Source organism: Balaenoptera acutorostrata, chromosome 15, assembly GCF_949987535.1.
Source record: "Balaenoptera acutorostrata chromosome 15, mBalAcu1.1, whole genome shotgun sequence".
NCBI lineage: Eukaryota > Metazoa > Chordata > Mammalia > Artiodactyla > Balaenopteridae > Balaenoptera > Balaenoptera acutorostrata.
This window is the reverse complement of record NC_080078.1, coordinates 1547818-1570544: the sequence shown is the minus strand read 5'-3', so window position 1 is coordinate 1570544 and position 22727 is coordinate 1547818. Positions and strand designations below refer to the sequence as shown.

The 22727-nt window shown below is 50.0% G+C and overlaps 1 protein-coding gene across 4 annotated transcripts in view; it reads left to right on the top strand.

Moving 5' to 3' along the window:
- The first annotated feature begins 2622 nt into the window (after positions 1–2622).
- SNX8 (sorting nexin 8) overlaps positions 2623–22727 on the top strand; it is a 40023-nt gene continuing 19918 nt past the window's right edge. For 2 of the 4 annotated variants that reach the window (XM_057528409.1, XM_057528410.1), the window contains exon 1: positions 15298–15474. Coding sequence is in view for 2 of the 4 variants with exons in the window: in XM_057528407.1 (XP_057384390.1) it covers positions 2658–2748 (91 nt within the window). In the remaining 2 variants the exon portion in view is untranslated. Of the gene's footprint in view, positions 2749–15297; positions 15475–22727 lie in introns of those variants that run through there. The other 2 variants (XM_057528407.1, XM_057528408.1) reach the window with 2 other exon arrangements.

The window sequence follows — 22727 nt, the reverse complement described above, 5'->3', positions numbered from 1 at the left end:
AACTGATGGTAGCCCCTTTCTGCATGACCCCCTGTGTAGTGCACCCCAACTTCAGTGCTCTGCATTCCGAGTTCTGTCAGTTTGCTTACAGAGTTCTCATTTTCCTGAATGGAAAGCAATAAAAGTGACTGCAAAAACATTAACAGTCTTAATGTAATTAGATTCTTGCCACTAATCAAAGGGTTTTAAAAATCAGAAATTCCTGGCTTCCCTGGTGGCGCAGTGGTTAAGAATCTGCCTGCCAATGCAGGGGACACGGGTTCTAGCCCTGGTCCAGGAGGATCCCACATGCCATGGAGCAACTAAGCCCGTGCACCACAACTACTGAGCCTGCGCTCTAGAGCCCGCGAGCCACAACTACCGAAGCCCACGTGCCTAGAGCCTGTGCTCCGCAACAAGAGAAGCCACCGCAATGAGAAGCCCGCACACCGCAATGAAGAGTAGCCCCCGCTCGCTGCAACTAGAGAAAGCCCGCGCGCAGCTACGAAGACCCAACGCAGCCATAAATAAGTAAATGAATAAATAAATTTATTTTAAAAATCAGAAATTCCATTTTGTATTTACCATTTCCTGAATGAAACAGAAATAGTATAAGGATTAGGCTTCTTTGGCGAGATCTAAAGAAGTTACAAGCAGGCATATTTCAGTGCACGCTTCCCAAGCACTCTCTCACAGTTAGAGATATCTGGCAGTGGAGCCCACAGCTCGTAAGGACTGAACTCCCTCTTCTGGAGGCATTCACAACCAGTCACGTCGGAACCAGTGGTTCATTTTTCCTTCCACGGCACCCACGTTTCCAGCCCCAACACCCACTGCACTCTGTGTGGTGTGAGAATCCTGCTGTGTTCTCCTCCTCCATTCAATTCCAGCAGGAACTTTGGAGGGTGGGGATGTTATCCCTGGTTATCCCTGTGTGGCGTCCCTCACTCTCCTCTCTCATGCCGTAAAATATTCCATACTTAGCAAATGCTCAGGAAATGTTTGTGAGAATAAAACAAACTTTCAGCTTAGAGCAGTGGTCTCTCACCTGGGCTGCACCTTAGCATCGTTCAGGGAACTTAAAAAAAAAATCCCGAGTCTGGGCCATACCCGAGACCAATTGAATCAGAACTCCTGGGGGTGGGCTTCAGGCAGAGTATATTTGAATGCTCCCCAGGTGATGAGTGCCGCCAAGATGCAGGACCACTGAAATGGAGGCTGTGTGACCATATATCAGGGGTGTTAAAGTAAAATAATAAATTTCATGTGCTGTTATTCTTGAGTAATATCTGACTTCATACTTGTTTAATGCTTCACAGTTTTCAAGGTGCAGTGAATGTTTAAACATTTAATAAAGATCTTACAGTCTAGCAGGGAACAGAGATATGTATCAAATAATGCCAGGAAGTTAGAGGGAGGCAGGGGGTGGGGGGGAGAATGTGTATGCCCCTGTCTTGGGAGGGGAGAAAGTGCCGAGCACAGCATTTGATGCAAAAACAGCCTAAAGGAAGCCCATGTGGCAGGAGGAAACAGCATCCCACTGTGGCTTGGGAAAGCTGCTGTATGCCCACCTGTGGCAGAGGTACACCGCTTCCTCAGTTGTGCTGGGGCAGAGCGTTGTTGTTGGTGCCAGCCCACAAAGAGGTCCGGTAGCTAAAGCAAGGAGAACTAACTACCTGGGGAGGCTGGGGCCCTTCCTAGGACCCTGACAGGGACCCTGAGCTCTTGATCGCTGTTACCAACTCCCTGGGTGTTTATGGGTGTCCCGTTTTAGGGGGTCCAAGGTCCCTACTTTTGAAACCAGGCCCTCCCTAGTGGAGCCCTGCCAATCGCTCCAGCTTCCTCGTCTGCTCCCACTTTTAGCCTCAGGAGGACCACAGCGTTTGCAGCTGTGTGATGCCTCAGGGCCTGCGTGCCTGCGGGGACCCACCCCCTCCTGCTCCTGCTGAATTCCTCATTCCTCCAGCCGCAGCTCAGGCTCTACTCATCCTGGGATCCCTTCACCCCGGCAGCGCCGGGGGAACCCTCTTGTGCGGTGCTCCCACAGCCTTGTTTTGGAAGTCAGGACACTGGATCCATTCGGGTCGCCCGTCTGTCCTCCAGACGGGGGAAGGTACCAAATGCATCTTTGTATCCTCAGCACCCAGCACAGGGCCCGCCTGGCCTCCAGGCGACAGTCAGGAGACCTGAGTGAGTGAGCCAGTGAGTGAGTGAGTAAGAGGGTGGTAAGTGAACGAACGACTGAATGACAAGGTGGGTAAGTGAGCGAATGAGCTAGTGGGTGAATGAATGAGCGGGTGAACGACTGGGCGGACGAGAGGGTGAGCGTGTGAATAAATGAATGAATGACTGAGTGGGTGCCTGAGTGAGGGCAGGTGGGGGCTGAACGAGTGGGCGAGGGTGCCGGCAGCGAACCGGCGGGCTGGAGCGGCGGACGCGGGAGGGCTGAGCGCGCGCCCGGACCGCGCCACCTGCCCTACCCGGGGCCGCGTGGCCGGGGCGGGACGGGGCGGGGCGAGGCGAGGATGGGAGTAGGCGTGGCGAGGTCGGGCGCGGGCGTGGTAGGCCCGGGTGGGCGGGGATAAGCTGGGAGTGGGCGTGGTAGGCCCGGGTGTGGGCGGGGCGAGGCCAGGCAGAGCTCAGGCGGGCGCGGAGGAAGTCACGTGGCGCGCGCTCACATGACTGGCGGCGTGATGGACCCGCTACCAGCGGCGCCAGCAGCTGCGGCTGAGCCGGAGGCGGACGAGGAGGCGGACCCGCCGGCGGCAGGTATGGCAGGCACCCACCAGGCCCCGCGCTGCTCCGGCCCGCGCCCCCCGAGACCCTGCGGCCTTCGGCACTCTGCCTGTCGGCGGGCGCCCCGCCGGGTCCCCCCTCCCACTCCCGCGTCCACGCCCAGGAGGGCGCGTGGCCGCGCGGCCCAGAACCGGAGCACCTGTCCGGGTTTGCGCCTCGCCGCGCGCTTCTGCCCGCGTCTCCCCGGGACTGTCCGGGTCCCTGGGGGCCGCAGGGCCCGCCCGCCCCGCGCTTCCTGCCTGCCTGCCTGCCCGCCGCGTGGGGCGCAGTCCCTGGACCTGCCGGGCCTTGGCAAGAACTCTGGCCGCTCAGGACTTGCGTGTTCTCGAACGCCAGCCCTTCGTGTTTCTCCCTAAGTGCTTTGCTTAGCGGATGAGCGTGAGGCTTGCGTTTTCTAGGATGTCCCTGTTTAAAATGGTACCCCCTCTGGTCCTCTAACTGGAGGATAGATGAAGGTGGGGGTTGGTGTGAGTTACTGCTGCTTCTTGCGGGGTGGCGGGGGCCCAAGGTTGGAAGCTCCGGCTGGGCCGTCTGGCGAGGTGTCCCTGAGGAGGCCATGCTTAAAGTGAGTTTTGGAGGGCTGCTAGACAGTGGATTCATTAGGGAGAAAAAGAGGCAGGAGTGGCGTTGCGCCGGGTTGGCCTCATTGGCATGAAGTCCCTTGGTGAGTCTGCGTCTAGGGAGCAGTCCCCACCCCGCCACCCCCACTGGTCTTGAGTTACTTTTCCTTTCCATGTAGCCGTGTAAGGAGAAGCATGTGATGGCTCTTGCTCGTGGTTAGAACACTGTGTTCATGAGGTCACACGTTCGAGCCCAGGTGGGCCAGTCGGCCCACCTGTACCAGAGCCGCACGCTGGGCCCCCAGTGTTTGGGTAGGAATGGTTCTTCCCCCGAGGATTGTAAAGCAGCTCAGAGTTCCTGGATGTGATTGTTACTCAGGGGTCTCTTTGCAAGTACAGGGACAGCACCGTTTCCTGCAGGGCTCACCCACTAGCTGCTGTTGTGGTGTCATCTACCACAGTTCTCCGAGACTGGCAGCGGGCCTTCCTTGGGGCCCTGGTGATTTTATTAGCCATCCTGGATGGCAGGTGAAATGGTAGAGGAAAACAAAAACCAAAAAACCCACAACCCAGAGTCAAGTGACTTGTCCACAGTGGGCAATGTTAAGGGGGCATGTCATGGTGTGGGTGGTGTTTGGAAGGGCTGGAGTCAGAAAATACAAGTCTTTGAGAATGAATTTTGTCCAGAGATGATATGTGTATCTCTCATGCTTTAGCAAGGGTTTATTTTTGACTGTTGAAGAAGTAGTGGCTTATGGGTATACAGCAAATTTCCTCTTCTCTGGTGTTCTGTCCACACAGCCAGAGCCCACCGTTAGTGTTAATTGTGGGGATCGCGGGGGTCTAGGTCTTTGTAGTAGCTTTGGGATTGTCAGAAAAAATTGTGTTCACTGTGGTTTTCAGCCTTAAGGGTCTTATTATATTTCTAATCCCTGGAAGCTTAAGGTGTAAATGATAACTTCCTCCTGACAAATTTAACTTTCAATTATGCGATACATGGACAAACACACAGAACATTATAGATTAAAGTCTCACCCCATTTGCAATCACCTCCTCTTACCAGTTTGGGACGCATCCTCATCTCTATTTTTGTGTCTTATACATACGTGTACTCACACAATGTTCACCTCCTTGTGTGCTTGTGCCCGTGTTTCCCTAGCGCAGTGTATTAGTTTTCTGCTGCTGCTGTAACAAATTACCACAAACATAGTGGCTTAAACAGCAAAAATTTATCGTCTTACAGTTCTGGAGGTCAGTAGCCCCAAACAGGTTTCCCTGGGCTAAAATCCAACTGTGGGCAGGGCTGCGTTCCCTCTGGAGGCCCTCGGGGAGAAGCCATTTCTTGGCCTTTTCCAGCTCCCAGATGCCTTCCGCATTCCATGCCGGATGATCCCCTTCCTCCAGCTACCGTGGGCCACACCTTTCTTGTCCTGTCATCTCTCTGATTCCCTTTCTTTTGTTCACTTCTTCCACTTTTAAGGACCCCTAGCATTACATTGGGCCCACCTGCTAATCCACATCCTTGCCCTCCTTTCACGGTCAGCTCATTAGCAACCTAAACTTCATCTACACCTTTAATTCCCCTTTACTGTGTAATCTAACAGATTCACAGGTTCCAGGGATTAGGATACGAGTTAGGGGCCATTATTCTGCCTTAGATACCCCCAAGGAGTGGAATTGCCGGGTCATAGGGTTGCAAATTTTTTGTTTTAACAAATCCTTACAAATTATCCTCTCTGGTGGCTATTACCAATTTATACCTGTAACAGCAGTGCATCTTTTCCCCATAACCTCATCACCATTTCATACCATTTTAAAAAAAACTCCCTTCAGCATTAGAGAAATTAAGAACGTGTTTTATTTTTGTTTTAATTTCTATTTCTTCGATTATCAGTGAGGTTTAGTTTCTTGTAATACTTTGACCTTGTATGGCCTTCTGAACCGATTGTTCTTATTTTTTGCCCATTTTCTTAAGGGATTGTCTTTTTTTCTTTGATTTTTAGCAGTTCTTTTTGTATTTTGGACATAAACCTGTGGTGGGTTTTATATTAAAATCATTAACTATCAAAATATCTGCCTGGAACACTCTGTTTTCTGACTATGCAGCATGAGAGTTTATTTCAAGGCTTGTTTAGAGGTTACAAAGCTCAATGATTGTGCCTTAGAGTGACAAAGAATGAGTATGATATGTGCTTGATTGTCTAATCTAATTTTTGCGATTGCATCATACACTGATAAAAAAAATATAGACATTACCACTGTGTATCCCAGCCCTGCTTTCTTACAACCCTGCAGACCTAAACTTGGTTTTTATTTATTGATTTATTTATTTATTGGCCACTCTCTGCGGCTTGGGGGATCTTTGTTCCCTGACCAGGGATTGAACCCGAGCCCTTGGCAGTGAAAGTGCCTTGTCCTAACCACTGGACCGCCGGGGAAGTCCCCTAAACTTGGTTTTTAGAACAAGGGAGAATCAGCTTCACTTCCGTTGGAGCGCCTCATTGGACGGTACTCCATACATCCCATTCGGTTAGGAAGCTCTGAGCCGTTTGTCTTCCCAAACCTCTGGCTGCCTCCTGGTTGTCTGTGGGGTCAGGCCTGACCTCTGCTCATCCTCCGAGCACCTCCATGACCGGCCGCCGCCCTCTCTGCACGCCTGCACGGTTTCCACGCCCCCTGTGCTCCCCCCACCACCCTCGCTGCTCCTGCTCTGCCTGTACACATCTGTTATGCAAGTCATGAGCTGTCACTTGAGATGTGTGCATTTGACGGATTAAATTATACCCTAAAGTACCATCTGCACTGGGGCAAAAAACCTTCCTGCCCGTTTCTCTCCCTCCGTTACACATATTTCCGTTGTCAGCTCCTGATCGGCGGAAACCATTATTTTTCTTTACATCCCAGTGTCTAGAATAGTATCTGCTTTTCGGAAAGGGCTCTGATGTTGGAAAAAGTTTTTTTTTTTTCCCCCCGTGGCATGCGGGATCTTAGTTCCCCGACCAGGGATCGAACTTGGGCCTCCTGCAGTGGAAGCTTGGAGTCCTAACCACTGGACCACCAGGGAAGTCCCTAGAATTACATTTTTATCGTAAGTGTTTTTTAGGATAGTATCACATTTTAGTTTGGTAACAATGGTAGCTATGCGGATATTATTTAAATTGGTGTTAATGGTCTTTGAACTCCATCTCTTTCTCCCTTTCACACACACACACACATATACACAACTTGCAAGGTAAAAGGTGTCCATTTGAAGAAAGAGGAACTGAATCACTATTACGTAGAACACATTTTGCCAGAACTTGTGGTTAGCAAGAAAGTGATATGTTCTGGGTTGGGGAATTCTGTTTTGGTTTATTTTTTCCTTCCTAAGAAAAAAGCACCAGAAAAAGAGATGTTTGGCCTGCAGTGTGCTGGGGTGACGGGGAGGGGCTGGAGTGGTGAGATGCTGGAGAGCTGTGAGCCGCCTCCTGTGGCCCGCGGCGCGTGTTAAGAGGAGCTCTGCCCTGGTGGTTAGAACCTGGGGCAAGTGAGCAGACAGGCGGCCCGGACCCTTGGGAATTCGAAGAGCTCGACCCTTGACCACGCACGTTACCCTCTGAAGAACTGTAGTGCTTTCATCCTTTGAACGTTTTTGTTGCAGAATCATTAAAAAGTCATAGCCAGACTTGGGATAGACGTTCTTGGTGAAAGTACCAGTATTAAAACCTCACGTGGGACAGACGGGCGCGGGAGGGCCCCAAACATGATCTGTGAGTTGAGCTCTAGGGGAAGCTGCGGCCCCACTTGGCTCTATTTCCTGCTGGCCAGGTTGTAGGAGGACACACGTGTCCTTGGGGTGTGTGGATAGGCATGTTGGCGGGGGTGGGGGGGTCCTTCAGCGCTCTTACCCTATTTGGAGTATGTGTGCTAAGCAAAAGGAAAGTGAAATTGCATGATTGATGAATTCCAGGGACGCTTGGTAGGGACTGGAGACATCTCTGAGAAGTACATTTACATGATTTTCCGAGAGTCTTTAACCTGATTTGTGCTAGTGAATTCTCTCCTACAAGTCTTATGAGTGAACTGCAAGCAGACCAGTAAAGTTTCATGTGGTATGTGGTTCGGCACCGCGAGGGGAATGTTGCTGTACACGTAAGATAAGCGCAAATACAAACGTCTTGTCAAAGGGAGCGCGCCCGTGAGCTCACAGCTGCTGCGTTGTAGCGTGTTTCCTTTTTCCTGTGCATATGCGTTTGACATAGTTAACCTCAGGGTGCATTTACATTCGGTTTGGTAGTCTGTGCGTTTCACTTAGCGTCATTCTACACTCCTAAGAAGTTTTCCTAATTCACTATTTGATGTCTGTGTAATAATGAATCAAGGAATGTACGTTTGTGCCTTTAAAGTGCTAATGTTGTAAAATTTGATCCTTTACATTGAATCAGTATTAAAAAAATGTCCTGATGCTTGCACTTGGTAAACAAAGTTTCTCTCCTGCTAAACTAGTTCCCCAACCTAGAGGTGACCGCTGCTGTCAGCAGTGCGTGTTGAATCACAGTCTTAGTAAGCTCAGTTGTTAGGCTTTGAGAGCTAGGGGGATGTCCTTAGATGATCTCTGCCATGTCCTGTTTAGTGACCTTTTGCAAATGCAAGTACTGAGTCCCAGCACCCTCCACTGAGGATGCTGAGAGAAGCCAGAGAAAATACAGACCATAAGACTCCTCTTTATATTAAGTTCAAAGCCATGCAGAATTAGACTCTGCTGTGTGGGTTAGAATTAGACTCTGCTTACGCAGGTGATGAAAGTATAAATGAAGAGCAGGTGAAATGGCGTGAAAATGGGGCTGTGGTCGCCTCTGATAGGAGAAAGGAGGGTCTGCGAGGTACAGGTCATGGGGGCTTCCAAGATCCCAGCCATCTTTTAATTTTTGACCTGGATAGTGGTTCCACATATGTTTGATACGTAGTTTTGTTAAACTGTCCATAGACATTTTATACCCCTGTGTGTGTGTATGTGTGTCTCTTTCACAGTAGAAAATGTTGGGGGAAAACCCAGTGTGTCCCAGATCCTGAGACATTAGGTGGACTTGCTAACAACACAGTTTGACAAGCAAAGGTGGGTGCTGGGGATCTCATTTTTTTATTTTTTTGGGGGGGGGAATCTCATTTTAAAACAGTTTTGTGGGAGTTTTGGTCTCCCTTAGTTTTCACTCTCGAGTTAATATTGGAGGTGTATTTATAATGAAACGCATGTTTTGTTGTATTGACATCCACTCCTCATCTCGCTGTTCATCAGCAGGAGATCCCTGGCTCCGCTGTTTCCGATGTCTGTGTCTGGGTATTATTGGCGCTGGCCCGGCCCGCTGGCGAGTCCAGGTGTTCCAGTGGCCCCTGGGACCAGCAGGAAGGAGGACCGAGGCCCCAGGGCCACTGGCATCTGTGTGGCAGTGGGAGGGATGTCTGGGAAAGTCACCTGCTGTTGAGAGTACGCAACTCTTTGGCAGAGGCCATCTGCTGAGGCAGAGAGTCAGGTGATACTCCTGACTTGGCACAGTTAATTATCTTTAGAAGAGTAATTTCACCTCCCAGCTCCGGCGATGTTCCAGTCTAGACCGGGGGTGGAGGGCTTTTCCAGGAACTGGCCACTCACTGCTGGGGTTTCGCACGAAAGGGAGATTTGAAATTGCGTTGTCAGCTCTTCAGGACCCGAGGACGCTTTGTACGTGTGCAGGCCTTTATCTCGTGATGGCTTCTGCACACTGAGCGTCTTTCTTAGGATGGACGGTGAAGTAGGGAGTCTTGTGGGAGTTTCTGCAAGAGGTTATAGTTTGCCTCTGCCCCGTGGAAGGGGCCTGTTTCCCCTGAGAGGGTCTCTGCTGGGCGTACGGAGTCTCCCATCCTCTACCCCCTTGCTGGGAGGGAGTTGTTCCGGGCGTTCTTTGCAGGGCGGTAGCGCTGTGTGGTAGCTGTGATGACTGAGCCTTCAGAGCACGTGCTGTGTGCCAGATGCCCTTGCTTGTGCCTGATGTGTGAAGCAGCTTAATCCTCTCTGATGCTATGAGGCGAGGCGTCTCACCACCCCTGCTTTACAGATGGGGAAACCGAGGCACGCAGAGGCCGTAGCTTGCCCGGCACCTACAGCTAGCGGGTGGCGGAGCTGGAGTGCCGTCCGGCGCGTGGCTCCGGCCCCCGGTGGGAGTGTTGCCTTCCCGCCCCAGCGGCCTGGCTCGGCTGCCCCGCGGACCCCTTTCAGGACCCCGTCTGGAGGATTCGCTCCCGACTGCTTTAGCCAGTGCCTCCCCGATGGAGACCCTTCTGTCCTCAGAGGGCTTTTCTGAGCGGGAGAGGTAGCTCCGTGAGCCTGTGCTCGTAAGGAGCGCCCGAGACCCTCGTGAGGTGTCGCGTTCTCTCTGCAGAAAGGAGCGCCAGCGCCGGGCAGCGGTGAGGGTGCGGGCTTGGGCCTCAGCCCTGCACCCCGTCTGCTGAGCGTCCCGAGTTCAGACCGGGGAGCGGGGCGTCGACCGGGGGCTTGTTTCCAGCTGGCTTGGGCGTGAGAGCTCTCAACAGATCACGTCACGTGTGTTGCGACCCACGGGCCGAGTTCCCCCGGCTGTTTGAGATGCTTAGATCGCCCTGGTTCACCGGTTTCGGAGTTCTGGGCAGACAGGCACTGCGTGAGAGTCCCGTCTTCGTGGCCTGGAAAACTGGGTCTCCACCATTTAGTGCAGAGGTTTGGTTGGGGCGGGGAAGCTGACTAAATATTTTTCTTTCTGTGACATTTTTCACGGTTCCTAATTTGTTCATGCCAGTTTCCGAGGCGTTCCGTGTTCTGGTTGATTAATTGCATTCCTGGTCGTTTACCCCGCAGGCAGCTGGAAGGCAGGGGCCTTTTTTAAAAAAAAATTTTATTTATTTTTTATACAGCAGGTTCTTATTAGTTATCTGTTTTATACCTATTAGTGTATATATGTCAATCTCAATCTCCCAGTTCATCCCACCCCCCGCCCCCTCCCCAGGCAGGGGCCTTGTCTCACTCCTTGTGCCCCCTTCTGTGGATCAGTAAATATCTGTTTAAATGGATTGAATTGTATGTCACTTGGCTTGTGCTGTCGGGTGATCGCTCGGACTTTTATTAAAGGGACCGAATGAGGCTGGGAACACAGGTCCTCCATTTAGCCTCCACTGGGATCGAGACACACCGAGTCTGCCAGATATTTTGGAACATGTTCACTTTCGTGTCCAGAGACCCTAGAAAACCGGAGTCACTTTCAGACGGAACCATCCAGGCCTGGGAGGAGGGTTTAAAAAAAGAGAACAAAACCAAAACCAGATGGAATTTAGTTACACAGAGGTGAGTATTCTTTTTGGAACTTTGAACTTCTACTTGGTGAGTTATTCCAAGATTTCCCGAGTTAGCTAAAGTAGTATTCTTTTTAAACTCTGGAAAAAGTCCCTGGGCCTCCCCACATAAAAACATTCCAGAAACGAGAGACCTAAGAGGCTTCTGGAGGGAGAGACTCAATGAACCCTTTCAGAAGCAGGTTTGGTGAGATTCACGGAGAAGCAGGGGTCCCGTGGTTGCCCTGCGGGTTCCTCTTGCTCCAAGTTGAGTCAGAGGAAGTCGTCTGATGGGTGACTCCTTTCGGGACTGGACTTCAGTCTTGTGACGTCCTAAGGAAACAAACCAGCGATCTTCCCCTCTCTTTGTGCTTTGGCCCCTCGACTCTCCCTCGGGAAGGAATAGCCACTTTTCGGCCGGAGAAGCCCCGTGTGTGTGAACGTGAGTGGTTCACGTCCCCCGGGGTCCCAGGGGCAGTCGGCGCTCTGGGGATTGCCAGCAGAATTTAGGGAGTCACGTGTCAGGGGACCCAGTGCTTGAGGGAGCCATGTGCCCTGGCCAGCAGTTCATTCGCTCTGTGGTTTCATCTGGGCACAGGTCCTGTAAAAACCAGCCGCGTGCTAGTTGCCTTCACATATAAACATATATTTAACATTCTTGTAGCCAACCAGTAATGTAGATGGTATTGTCCCCATTTTGGAGAGGAGAAAACTGAGTGCAGAGAGGTGAGCGGCTCGTTCACAGCAGGGTTTGCGCTGAGGCCCTCTGACCCCTGGCCCAGGCGTGGGGTGTACCCGCCCCTGCTCCTCTCCACGTTGTGGGCCTCGACTGAGGCCCTGTGAGCTAAGGGGGCAACAAGGATCTGGTGTCATCGGGTAACCTGGTGCAGGTTCAGGCCCCACGCATCACCTGGCTGACTCTGACCAGGCGGGCCATGCTGCTGGTTGGGCCTCCAGTTTTCACATCTGTGAAATGGGGTCACAGTACCTACTTAGACTGTGTGTAGGATTCAGGAGATGTTATATCAGCATCCAGAAGGTTCAGACACTGGTCATGGCTCTTGCTCGAGTGGTGGTCGATACCGCATACAGCTATCCAGGTGACCGTCTTCCTCCCTGCCTTTGAATTCATGCGAAGAGGAAGAAGAGGGGAAAAAAGCACTTTATTAAGGGGAACTTGACTGGTTTCTTGGCCCTCCGTGGCTGCTTCCACTTCGACTGACTTGCAGTTTCAGGCCACGTGGACCCCGGGGAGGTCCACAGGGTCCTGAGTGTGACCACTTGGAGTTTCTGTGGCAACATCACCAGCTCACATTTTCTTACTTGTGCCTGAAACCCAACCAAAGGGTTTCACGGGTAGATGGTATTGTCCCTTCTTAGCAGACACCTTCTTTAAGATTGCGAGCTGTGTTCCAGGCACAGTGCTGGGGTGGGAGGATACTTAGTTTGTATTCACAAGAACTAGAGCGAAGAGAAGGAATTCATAAAGCATTTTTAAAAGCTTTATTGAGATATAAGTCACATAATTCACCCATTTCAAGGGTACAGTTCCGTGATTTTTAGCGTATTCCGAGAGTTATGCAGCCTTCGCCACAATTGATTTTAGAGCATTCTCATCAGCCCGTACCCGTTAGTAGTCGCTCCCCGTGCCCCCAACCCCCTCTTCCCCCAGCCTAGACAACCACTGCTCTTTCTGTCTCTGTAGATTTGCCTGTTCTGGAAGTTTCATATAAATAGAACCATATAATTTGTGGTCCTTTGTGACTGACTGCTTTCACTCAGCACAGTGTTTTCAAGGTTCATCTGTGTTGTAGCATGGGTCAGTACTTCATTTCTTTTTATGGCTGAGTAATATTTCGTTGTATGGATAATTCACATTTTACTTATCCATTCATCAGTCCACGGACATTTGGGCTGTTTCCATGTTTTGGCTGTTATGACTAATGCTGACGTGAACATTCACATACAAGTCTTTGTGTGGGCATAGGGTTTCATTTCTCGTGGGTGTACACCTAGGAATGGAATCATTGGGTCACATGGTAACCCATGTTTAACCTTTTGAGGAACTGCTGGACTGTTTTGCAGCAAACTATGAGGGTTCCAACTTCTCCACATCCTCACCAACACTAGTTATTGCTTTTTTCATTATATCCATCCCAGTGGGTGGAATCTCATGTGGTTGGTTATCTTTTCATGTGCTTGTTGGCCTTTTGTACGTCTCCTTTGGAGAAATGTCTATTCAAATCCTTTGTCCATCTTTAAAATTAGGTAATTTGTCTTTTTTAAAAACTTGAGTTATAAGAATTCTTTATGTATTTTAGACCCAAGACCCTTATCAGATACATGGTTTACAGATGTTTTCTCCATTTCTGTGGGTTGGCTTTTTACTTTCTTCATGGTATCCTTTACAGCACAACAGTGTTTAATTTTGATGAAGTTCAATTCATCTATTTTGTTCTTTAGTTGATGCTTTTGGTGTCATACCTAAGAAAGCTTTGCTTAACCCAAGGTCATAAAGATTTACTCCTGTATTTTCTGCTGAGAGTTTTGTCATTTTAGCTCTTACATTTAGGGCTGTGATCCATTTTGAATGAGTTGTTGTGTATGGTGTGAGGAAGGGGTCTGGTGTCATTCTGTGGCATTTGGAAACCCGGTTGTCCATCATAAAGAACTTTTGGGGTGCACGTGCTGTGTGCCACCCCTGTACTAGGCAGTATTAGGGAATCAAAGAGCCCTGCAGGCGTTTATGTGGTGTGTGGGAGAAACCCGTGAACGAGATGGATTAGGAAAGCTCAGCAAGGATGTTCAAGCCAATCACGAGAGTAGGAAGGGTCAGTGATTCCAACTGGGACTCGGGAAACACTTCATTGGTGAAGGGGTGTCTGAATTGAGCTTTGGAGGCTGGACGGGATTCAGTTTGGGAATTCTCAGCTAATAAGTACCAGAGGGCTTGGAGGGACCTTAAGAGAGAGTTTATATTTTGCTTCAAGGTACAAACACTTAAACCTTCGCAGGAAGGTGAAAAACATTCTTCTCTTGCTGGGTAGGTTGGTTACCCGCAAGGCACGTTACAGCTTTCTGTAAGATCAGGGGTTTTGCCTTCTGTTCTTTGCGGGGATAAAAGGATTTCCCTGCAACCTGGCAGAGAGGCCTTGGGGGGGCATGGGAGGACACCGCCAGCTTGAGGGTGTCGCTGCTCCGGGGCTCCGCGTGGCCGTGCGTGTTGACAGCCGTCCTGCGTGAGCAGCTCTGTCTTCTCGCGCGGCTCCCTGAGGCGCGGTGCCTGTCGCTGCTGAGGCCTGAGTGCGCCTTGTGAGGGTGAGGGGGGCATGGGGCTGTCGCCTGCCTAGGAGAACACAGTAGGCCTTGAGTTCCCCGCACGGCCTTCTTGCTCCTGCGAATTGGGGTCCTCCTCCTTTCCGTCCACAAATGCTCACCGAGCGCTCACTACGTGCCGGGCAGTGTTCTCGATCGCTGGGATACTAACGGTGAACAAAATACACAGAGAGGCCCGCTCTCGGGGGGCCGATGTTCCTGTAGCGGGAGGCGGACGGCACTCGGCAGACGCGGCGAGTCGCTGGCGCACGTGAGAGCCGCGGGGGCAGCCAGGGCGCAGGGCCGTCGTCCCTGAGGGAACGCCACTGAGAGTGAGTTCTGCCCCCGATTGGAAGGAGGTGGCCTGGTGCGTTTCTGGGAGGAGAACCCTGGCAGAAGAGGCGGCAGGTGAAGTCGCCGGGCCGGCAGCGGCGCGCCGCGTTCACGGGGCGGCCGGGCAGCTGGCGTGGCTGGAGAGCGGGGGGCAGGCGGGCGGGGGCTTTGCTGGCCGAGGAAGGTGAAGGGGCGTTTTGGGGGGTCGGTGGTGGAGCTGGGGAAACCCCGCGTTCGGAGCTATTCTCCTTAGCGGTTGCCCTTCTGATCCTCAGTTAGGAAACTTCAGTGTTTCTTTTTCTAAATGCTGCCAGGAAACATGCACAGGTCACTCAGGTGACTGCGGTAACTCTCCGAGGGGGGTTTCTGAAGGGAGTGCTGGTGACGTAGTGCGGTTCACGTGGGAAGATAAAAGCCTTTCGGGAAGCGTCTGTGAGCAGGAGAAAAATGTGGAATTCTTTAGGAGTGGATTCTAAGGATAGAATAAAAAATAGGGCAGACTATTTTGTGGATGGTGATATTCTTCATGCTGTCTTTAAGAGTAGAAAGCAGTTAGTAGGAGAACGGCTAAATGATTTTTAGTTCCATATCTAAGTTATTATTCAGTCTTTACAGGTAACAGTCTTAATAACTTCGAAAATATGGAACAGTGTTGTAAAAGGAAGGAAATCAAGGTAAAATGGCAGATGAATTGCGACTGTATTCAAGAGTCAAGGGCCTACCAGAAGGGCGAGGAAAACCGGACGGAAAATAATGAGTGTCGGCCAGCATGGGAGGCAGCTGGAACCCCTGCTGCTGGGAGTGTAAACTGGCTCAGTTACTTGGAAAACTGGAATTATTTACTGAGCTGCACATACGAAACCCCGGGATCCAGTAATTTCACTCTCAGGAATGTACCGAACAGAAATGCGTACATGCGTCCACCAACGTGCTGGTCGGTGCTGGCGTGTTTGTAGCAGCAGCGTGTGAAGCTGCCCAGATGCCGCGCGGCCGCAGAGTGAGTAATAGGCCGCGGCTGATCACACGGCGGGATCCACAGCAAGAAGATGGACTGTCTGTGCCCTATGAGCCACGCAGAGGGGCTGTACACACCACGTTGAGTGGAAGAAGTCAGAAACAGAGGAACTCAGGATTTGAGTCCACGTGTATGGTATCAACAGACAATCAGGCAGAGGTAACCTGTGGCTTTAGAAGTCTCTCTCTTGGGGAGAAGGGAGCGTGACGGGTACCTTCCTTTATCCAGGTGCTGTTACCCTGACGTGTAAATTCATTGAGCTGAACAGTTTTGAGATGTTCGCTTCTCTGTTAGCACGCTCTGTTTCAATATAAAAGGGTTTTAAAAGCCAGTGGGGAAAAAAAAGGAATTGTATGTTTATTGTATATAATGAAACACAATGTTTGCATGGACTTTCTGGACACTTATGTAGAGAAAGTGCACAGACCTGCCTGGAAATCGTACCCATCAACTCTAAGATAATGGTTACTTTGGAATAGGAAAAAGGGGGTGGGGAGAATGGTATGCATCTGTAACGCTTTGTTTATTAAAAATTCTCTTCAGCAGAAAATAGGGCACAATGTCCTCTTTAGTGAAATCTTGGTGGATACGTGGGTTCTGATAGTTCCTGTATTTTCATGTATGTTTGAAGTATTTCACAACAAAAATACATGTATTTAAAAGGATAGGATGGAAGTGAAACAGTGTTCATAGTGATTATCTGAGTGGCTAGGAATTTAGGAGGTTTTTGCTTCTACAGAAAAGTTGAAAGAAACGTGGGCATGGAAGCTTGGAAACATGCTTGGTATTTGAAAATTGTTTGTGTCATATCACAACCCTATACACGAGGATAATGCACACAATGAACACAGATGTATATAGATTGTTGGGTTGGAGAGATTTTATTTCAAGATTTTTTTTTTAAATGGATTTTTAAAAATAAATTTATTTATTTATTTATTTATGGCTGCGTTGGGTCTTCGTTGCTGCACGCAGGCTTCAATAGTTGTGGCTCGTGGGCTCAGTAGTTGTGGCACGTGGGCTCAGTAGTTGTGGCTCACGGGCTCTAGAGCCCAGGCTCAGTAGTTGTGGCGCATGGGCTTAGTTGCTCCGCGGCATGTGGGATCTTCCCAGACCAGGGCTCGAACCCATGTCCCCTAGCATTGGCAGGCGGATTCTTAAACACTGCACCACCAGGGAAGTCCCTTTATTTCAAGATATTGTAACGTCACATAAAATAGTTTATTAAAAGAAAAGTAAACCTTAAAGTTGATGAAATTGAGGCCATGCACAGTTTGTTCAGTTGAGCTCCTGAGTTAGGGACAATCAAAAGCTGGCTGGTGACAGATCACTTTTTAGGGCGAGCTGACCACAGATGGGGCAGCTCTGTTTCCTGGCGTTTGGGGGGCGTTCCTGTCATTCCCTGGCCATGGAGCTGCTGAATGCTCATTTCTGAGGCCATGGCCATGATAAGGATGAGGAAACTTCTGCTTCCATTTCCTGAGAATAGTTTGTTAACTGCAGAATAACAGTGTAGCCTAGAGAAGTTTTCAAAGGTTGAAACAGTTTCATGAGCTTGAGAAGGAATATTCAGGTTGAAAATGGTGTCTGCTGACCCCATCTTACGTTATTTCGGTGAAAAGGTTGTCTGTCGTCTGGAATGTCGTTCGTTCCGCATTTGATGACTGCAGAAAGCACGGTGGCAGCATTTGTGCACATCTGCTTTTCGTTAGATGAGGGGCACGGGTCTGGGTGAGGCCCTGAACTCCTTCCCTCTGGTTGCCCTGTGACAGTGGTTCTCACGCTGTGGCCCCCGGATCAACAGCAGCATCTGGGAACTTGTTACAAATTCAGATTCTTAGGCCCCGCCCTAGACTCTGGGACTGGGGCCCAGCAATCTGTGTTTTTTTAAGTGTAAAATATACATAATGTAAAATTCTAACCGTTTTTAGGTGTACAGTTCTGTGGCATTAAGTGCATTCATATCGTGCCTCCATTGATGCCATCCATCTCTAGAACGTATTCATCTTGCAAGATGGAAGCTCTGCCCCATTGAACACTCCCCCTCCATCCTCCCGGCCTGCGGCCCCTGGTCCCCACCATCTGCTTTCTTTTTCTATGAATTTGCTCTAGGGACCTCACGTGAGTGGAATCATACATTGTCTTTTTGTGTCTGGCTTATTTCGCAGGACATGATGTCCTCAAGGTTCATCCACGATGTCGCATATGTCAGCAGTTCCTTCTTTTTTAAGGCTGAATAGTGTTCCGTCGTGTGGATGGACCGCGTTTTGTGGATGCATTCATCTGCCAGTGGACGCTTGGGTATTTCCACCTTTTGGCTACTGTGAATAATACTGCATTGAACATGGCTGTGCAAATACGTCTTCTAGTTCCTGCTTTCAGTTCTTTTGGGTACAGACCCAGAAGTGGAATTGCTGGCTCCTATGGGGATTCTATATTTAATTTTTTGAGGAACTGCTGCACTGTTTTCCACAGCGGCTGCACCAACTTTTACGGTCCCAGCAGCCACACGCAAGGATTCCAATCCCTCCCCGCCCTTGCCAACACTTCTCTTTTTTTGGTAAGAGCTACCTTAACCACCAGTGGGCGGGCGAGCCCGCAGGTGCTCCTGATGCGTGCTCAGCTCGGAGACCTCAGCCCTGGGACGGTGCTGTGTCTCGCTGGTCCCTGTCCTCCCCACATTCTGGTGAACGAGCAGCCGCGGACGGCAGTGGTGGTGGAACGCTGAGCGTGGAGTCCATCAGAAGACATGTTCGTACGCACCTGCCACTAAACGAAGAAAATAGGGACCTTCCGGGCTGGCTGCCTTTGGGGGCCACGTGACCTCTCATGGCTTGAAAGGCACTTCGCGCTGAGGGGAGCTCTGCCAGCAGGGAGGACCCCGGGGCTGCGTGGGCTGCGCGGGGTTAGGAGGCTCTCCTAGGGCTTAGGGCAGCCCCCCACTGGAGCCGGCGTGGGTCGTGTGGGCAGCCAGGCTGGCCTCGGCCCCCGTGGGTGGCACCCTGTGCTCACTGTGGGGTGGGGGGTCTCCCAGTCTGGACTTCCGTGTTGGTCAGCATTTGCTGAGGTTTGCTTAGATAAAGCAAGGGTGTGTGCGAGACAGCGTGGTTTATTCAGCAAATCCTGTTCGTTTCCCAGAGCTTTGTTTGGGAGTAAGGGCCCCAGATGTTAGCTGCTAACAGAACACGTGGGGTTAGACCTCTTGGGATGCATCCCAGTGGCAGGGTTACTGCCTAAAGGTTCTGATGGGAGTGTGTTGGGAAGGATAGTTGGTTTGTGTGTGTGTTTGAAGTTTCATTGCTTTGATTTGTGGATAACCGACTTGGAGAATCCCAGAATCTCAGAGCTGAATGGGTGTTAGATACTCCTAGCTGGCTGCTTCCCTCTTCATGCTGTGTGACCTTGGGGGCACACAGTGCGCTGGTGGCTGGCCTGGGAGCGCTGCAGCCCCTTGTCACTGTCACCCCGGAGCCAGCGGAGCGAGATATCCAGAGAGGGGGGAGTGTGAGGCCTGGCCTCGCTGACCGTGAGGCCCTGACCTGTGGGCCAGCCTGGAGCCAAGGGCCCGACACCTGTTGTCGTGGGGAGCATGTGCTAAGTTTTACTCAGCAGATTTAGAGACTCTCTTGGGATTGGAACAAATGAGATCTGGGCTGGAGGCAAGGGTTCCCGAATGTGTCTGGGAGCTGGTTATCGTAGCTCTGCTGTCTCGTTCTGTTCCCACAAGGGCCATCCGTGTGGGCCAGTGTTAGCCCGATTCTCAGCCTGCGGGTCTGAGAGCTGCTTCCTGGCCCAGTGTCAGGACAGTGGGTGGCTTTTCAAGGCCAGGGCTTCCGGCTCCAGGGGACCCCACGGTAGAGCAGTTTTGTGCTGGAAAGTTTGGAGGGAACACCCTTGGAGAGGCCTGTTGGAAAGCTCAGAGGCCGTCACTCGCCAGCCACACTGCTGGGGACATCGGAGACTGGATTTCCGCCCATGTCCGTCTAAGGTCAGAGCCAGCCTTTGTCCACCACCGTTCATCAGGGGCCTGGCTGGCCTCTCTTGTCTGAGCTGTTTCATCTCTGAGGGGGCTGGCTTGGTGGACGGTGCCTCTTCCAGGCCCTGGTCTTATGGGGCTGCTAAAACCTGTGTAGGAGGCTCCATTTGATAAGAGTCTTAAAGTCCTGCCGGTGACCTTGACATTGACTCCCTTGGTAAACCAGAATCTCCTCCCTGCGTTTCTGCCCTTTTGTCAGCGTCAGCGTGTGGGCCATCACATGACAGTGCAGCCTGTCTGAAATGGTCTTTTTCCCTTCTTTTTTTGCTTTTCAGTTTTTTTTTTCTTTGAAAATATGGGTGTCTTAGTTTAGTAAATTGATGTTTGGGATGGTGGCTTTCTTGTGATTGAAACTTTTGCAAAGGGCTTGTTCTCAAGGTGGTTGAGAGTAATGTCTTTGGTTTAAAATGTGTCTTTTGAGTTGTCTTTTAAATCCTCCAGCGATCAAAGTTCAGATTTCTCAGCAGCATGTGATCATTTGGTAATCATTATTGAGCTTACATTCTGTCTTGGGACATTATCTTATTTTAGTCATCAGGAAAATCATAAAGTTTTCTCTATTGAGTGTGTATTAATTTTTATCTTACATAAAAATTTTAATAGAGACCTCTGGTGCTCTTTCAATGATCTTTCCCCCATTAATTTAATTTTTCTTCTGTTCTTTTGTTACAGCTTTCTTTTACATTAAGTAAGTATTTTCTAGTGTTCCATTTACATTCCCACATAGTTTTGGTTATTATACTTTTTTGGGGTTATTTTCTTGGTGATTGCCGTGGGAGTTACAGCTCCCATATTTTATGACAGTCTAGCTTGGATTAATACTATTTGATTTCAGTAATATATAAACCTTTTGCTTCTGTATAGCTCCATTCCTTTTCCCCTTTCTGTGCTGTCGTCATCATACAAATTACAATTCTATAAATCGTTTGCCCATCAAAACAGATTTATAGTTGTTGCTTTATACAGTTGTCTTTGAAATCAGCTAGGAGAAAGAATTACAAATAAATACACAAGTACTGTCTTTTGTGGTTACTGGTGTGCTTCATTTCTTCATGTGGATTCAGTTCTCTTAGGGAAGGTTTGCTGGTGAGGAATCCTGTCAGTTTTGGGAATCTGGGAATGTTTTAATTTCTCCTTTGTTTTTTGAGGGATAGTTTTGCTGGATGTAGAATTCTTGGCCCTTTGACTACGTTGTCCCATTGCCTTTTGGCCTCCATGGTTTCTGACGAGAAGTCAGCATTAATCTTTTTTTTTTTTTTTTTTTAATGATTTTATTGGTCTAGGATGACCAACCGTTGGTGTGAGGGGTTTTTTTTTTTTTTAAACTTTATTTTTTTATTTATTTTTGGCTGCGTTGGGTCTTCGTTTCTGTGCGAGGTCTTTCTCCAGTTGCGGAGAGCGGGGGCCACTCTGCATCGCAGTGCGCGGGCCTCTCACTGTCGCGGCCTCTCCTGTTGCGGAGCACAGGCTCCAGACACGCAGGCTCAGTGGTTGTGGCTCACGGGCTTAGTTGCTCCGCGGCATGTGGGATCTTCCCACACCAGGGCTCGAACCCGGTTCCCCTGTATTGGCAGGCAGATTCTTAACCACTGCGCCACCAGGGAAGCCCAGCATTAATCTTAAAGGGGCCCTTTGTACTTGGCGAGTCATTTCTCTCCTGGTGCTTTCAGGGTTTTCTCATTGTACAGTTTGAACAGTTTAATTATGATGCGTCTAAGTGAGAATCTCTTCAAGTTTATCCTAGTTGGAATCTTTTGAGTTCTTGGATTATTTAAATCAGATTTGGCTATTATTTATTCACGTGTTCTCTCTAACCCTTTCTCCCTTTGGGATTCTTGTTAGGATTCTGTTGGCATGCTTGGCGTGTCCCATGCGTCTCTGAGGAGTTGTTTGTTTCTCTGCACCCTTTTTCCTTTCTGTCCGTCAGGCTGGAAAAAACATCTCAACTGACCCAACCTCAAGTCTGCTGGTTCTTCTTTCTGCTCACTCAGATCTGCTGTTGAGACTCCGGTGAATTTTTCAGTTATTGAACTTTTCAGCTCCAGAATTTTTATCTGTTTCTTTTTTATGATTTCTGTCCGTTTAGTGATATTCCCTGTGAGCGAGGTGTTGTTCTCATACTTTCCATTAGTTTTTTTTCTTTTTAAATAACAGATTGTGGCTAAAACAATCATTCTTTAATTTTATTTATTTATTTATTTATTTTTGGCTGTGTTGGGTCTTCGTTTCTGTGCGAGGGCTTTCTCCAGTTGCGGCAAGCGGGGGCCACTCTTCATCGTGGTGCGCGGGCCTCTCACTATCGCGGCCTCTCTTGTTGCGGAGCACAGGCTCCAGACACGCAGGCTCAGTAGTCATGGCTTGTGGGCTCTAGAGCACAGGCTCAGTAGTTGCGGCGCACGGACCCAGTTGCTCTGCGGCGTGTGGGATCCTCCCAGACCAGGGCTCGACCCCGTGTCCCCTGCACTGGCAGGCAGATTCTCAACCACTGTGCCACCAGGGAAGCCCCTTTCCCTTAGTTCTTTAGAGATGGTTCCCTTTAGTCCTTTGAATGTTTTTCAAATAGCTGATTTAAGGTCTTTAATAGGTTCAGTACCTAGGCTTTTTTAAGGACAGTTTCTGTTGTGTGTGTCCCCCGCCCCCCCTTTGGCACTACCTTGTTGTTTCTTTGCATGTCTTAGAGAATTTTGTTGAAGACTGGACAATTTAAATAACGTAGCTGGGACTTCCCTGGTGGTGCAGTGGTTGAGAACCCGCCTGCCAATGCAGGGGACACGGGTTCGAGCCCTGGTCCGGGAAGATTCCACATGCCGCGGAGCAACTAAGCCAGTGCGCCACAGCTACTGAAGCCCACGCGCCTAGAGCCCATGCTCCGCGCAACAAGAGAAGCCACCACAATGAGAAGCCCGCTCACGGCAGCAAAGAGTAGCCCTCGCTTGCTGCAACTAGAGAAAGCCACGTGCAGCAACGAAGACCCAACACAGCCCCAAAATAAATAAGTTAAAAAAAGAAAATAATGTAGCATCTCTGGAAATCAGTTTTCCCACCAAGGTGTTGTTGCTCTTTGTTGTAGCTCGTTTATTTAACAGCCTTTCTGAACTAATTCTGTAAAGTTTGTAGTGTGAGTTTCCTGGGGCTGCTGTAAGAAAGCACCACAGACTGGGTGGCTTAAAACAACAGAAATACCTTGTCGCACAGTTGCGGAGGCTGGAAGGTCATGCTCCCTCTGAAGCCTGTCGGGGTGGGTCCTTGCCGCCTCTTGTAGCTCCCGGTGGTGGCCAGCCATCCTGGGCGTTCCTGGGTCTGCAGGTGCAGCTCCTCAGCCTCTGCCTGTGCTGTCACGTGGCCTCCTGTCTGTGTGTCCATGTGTCTGTGCCTT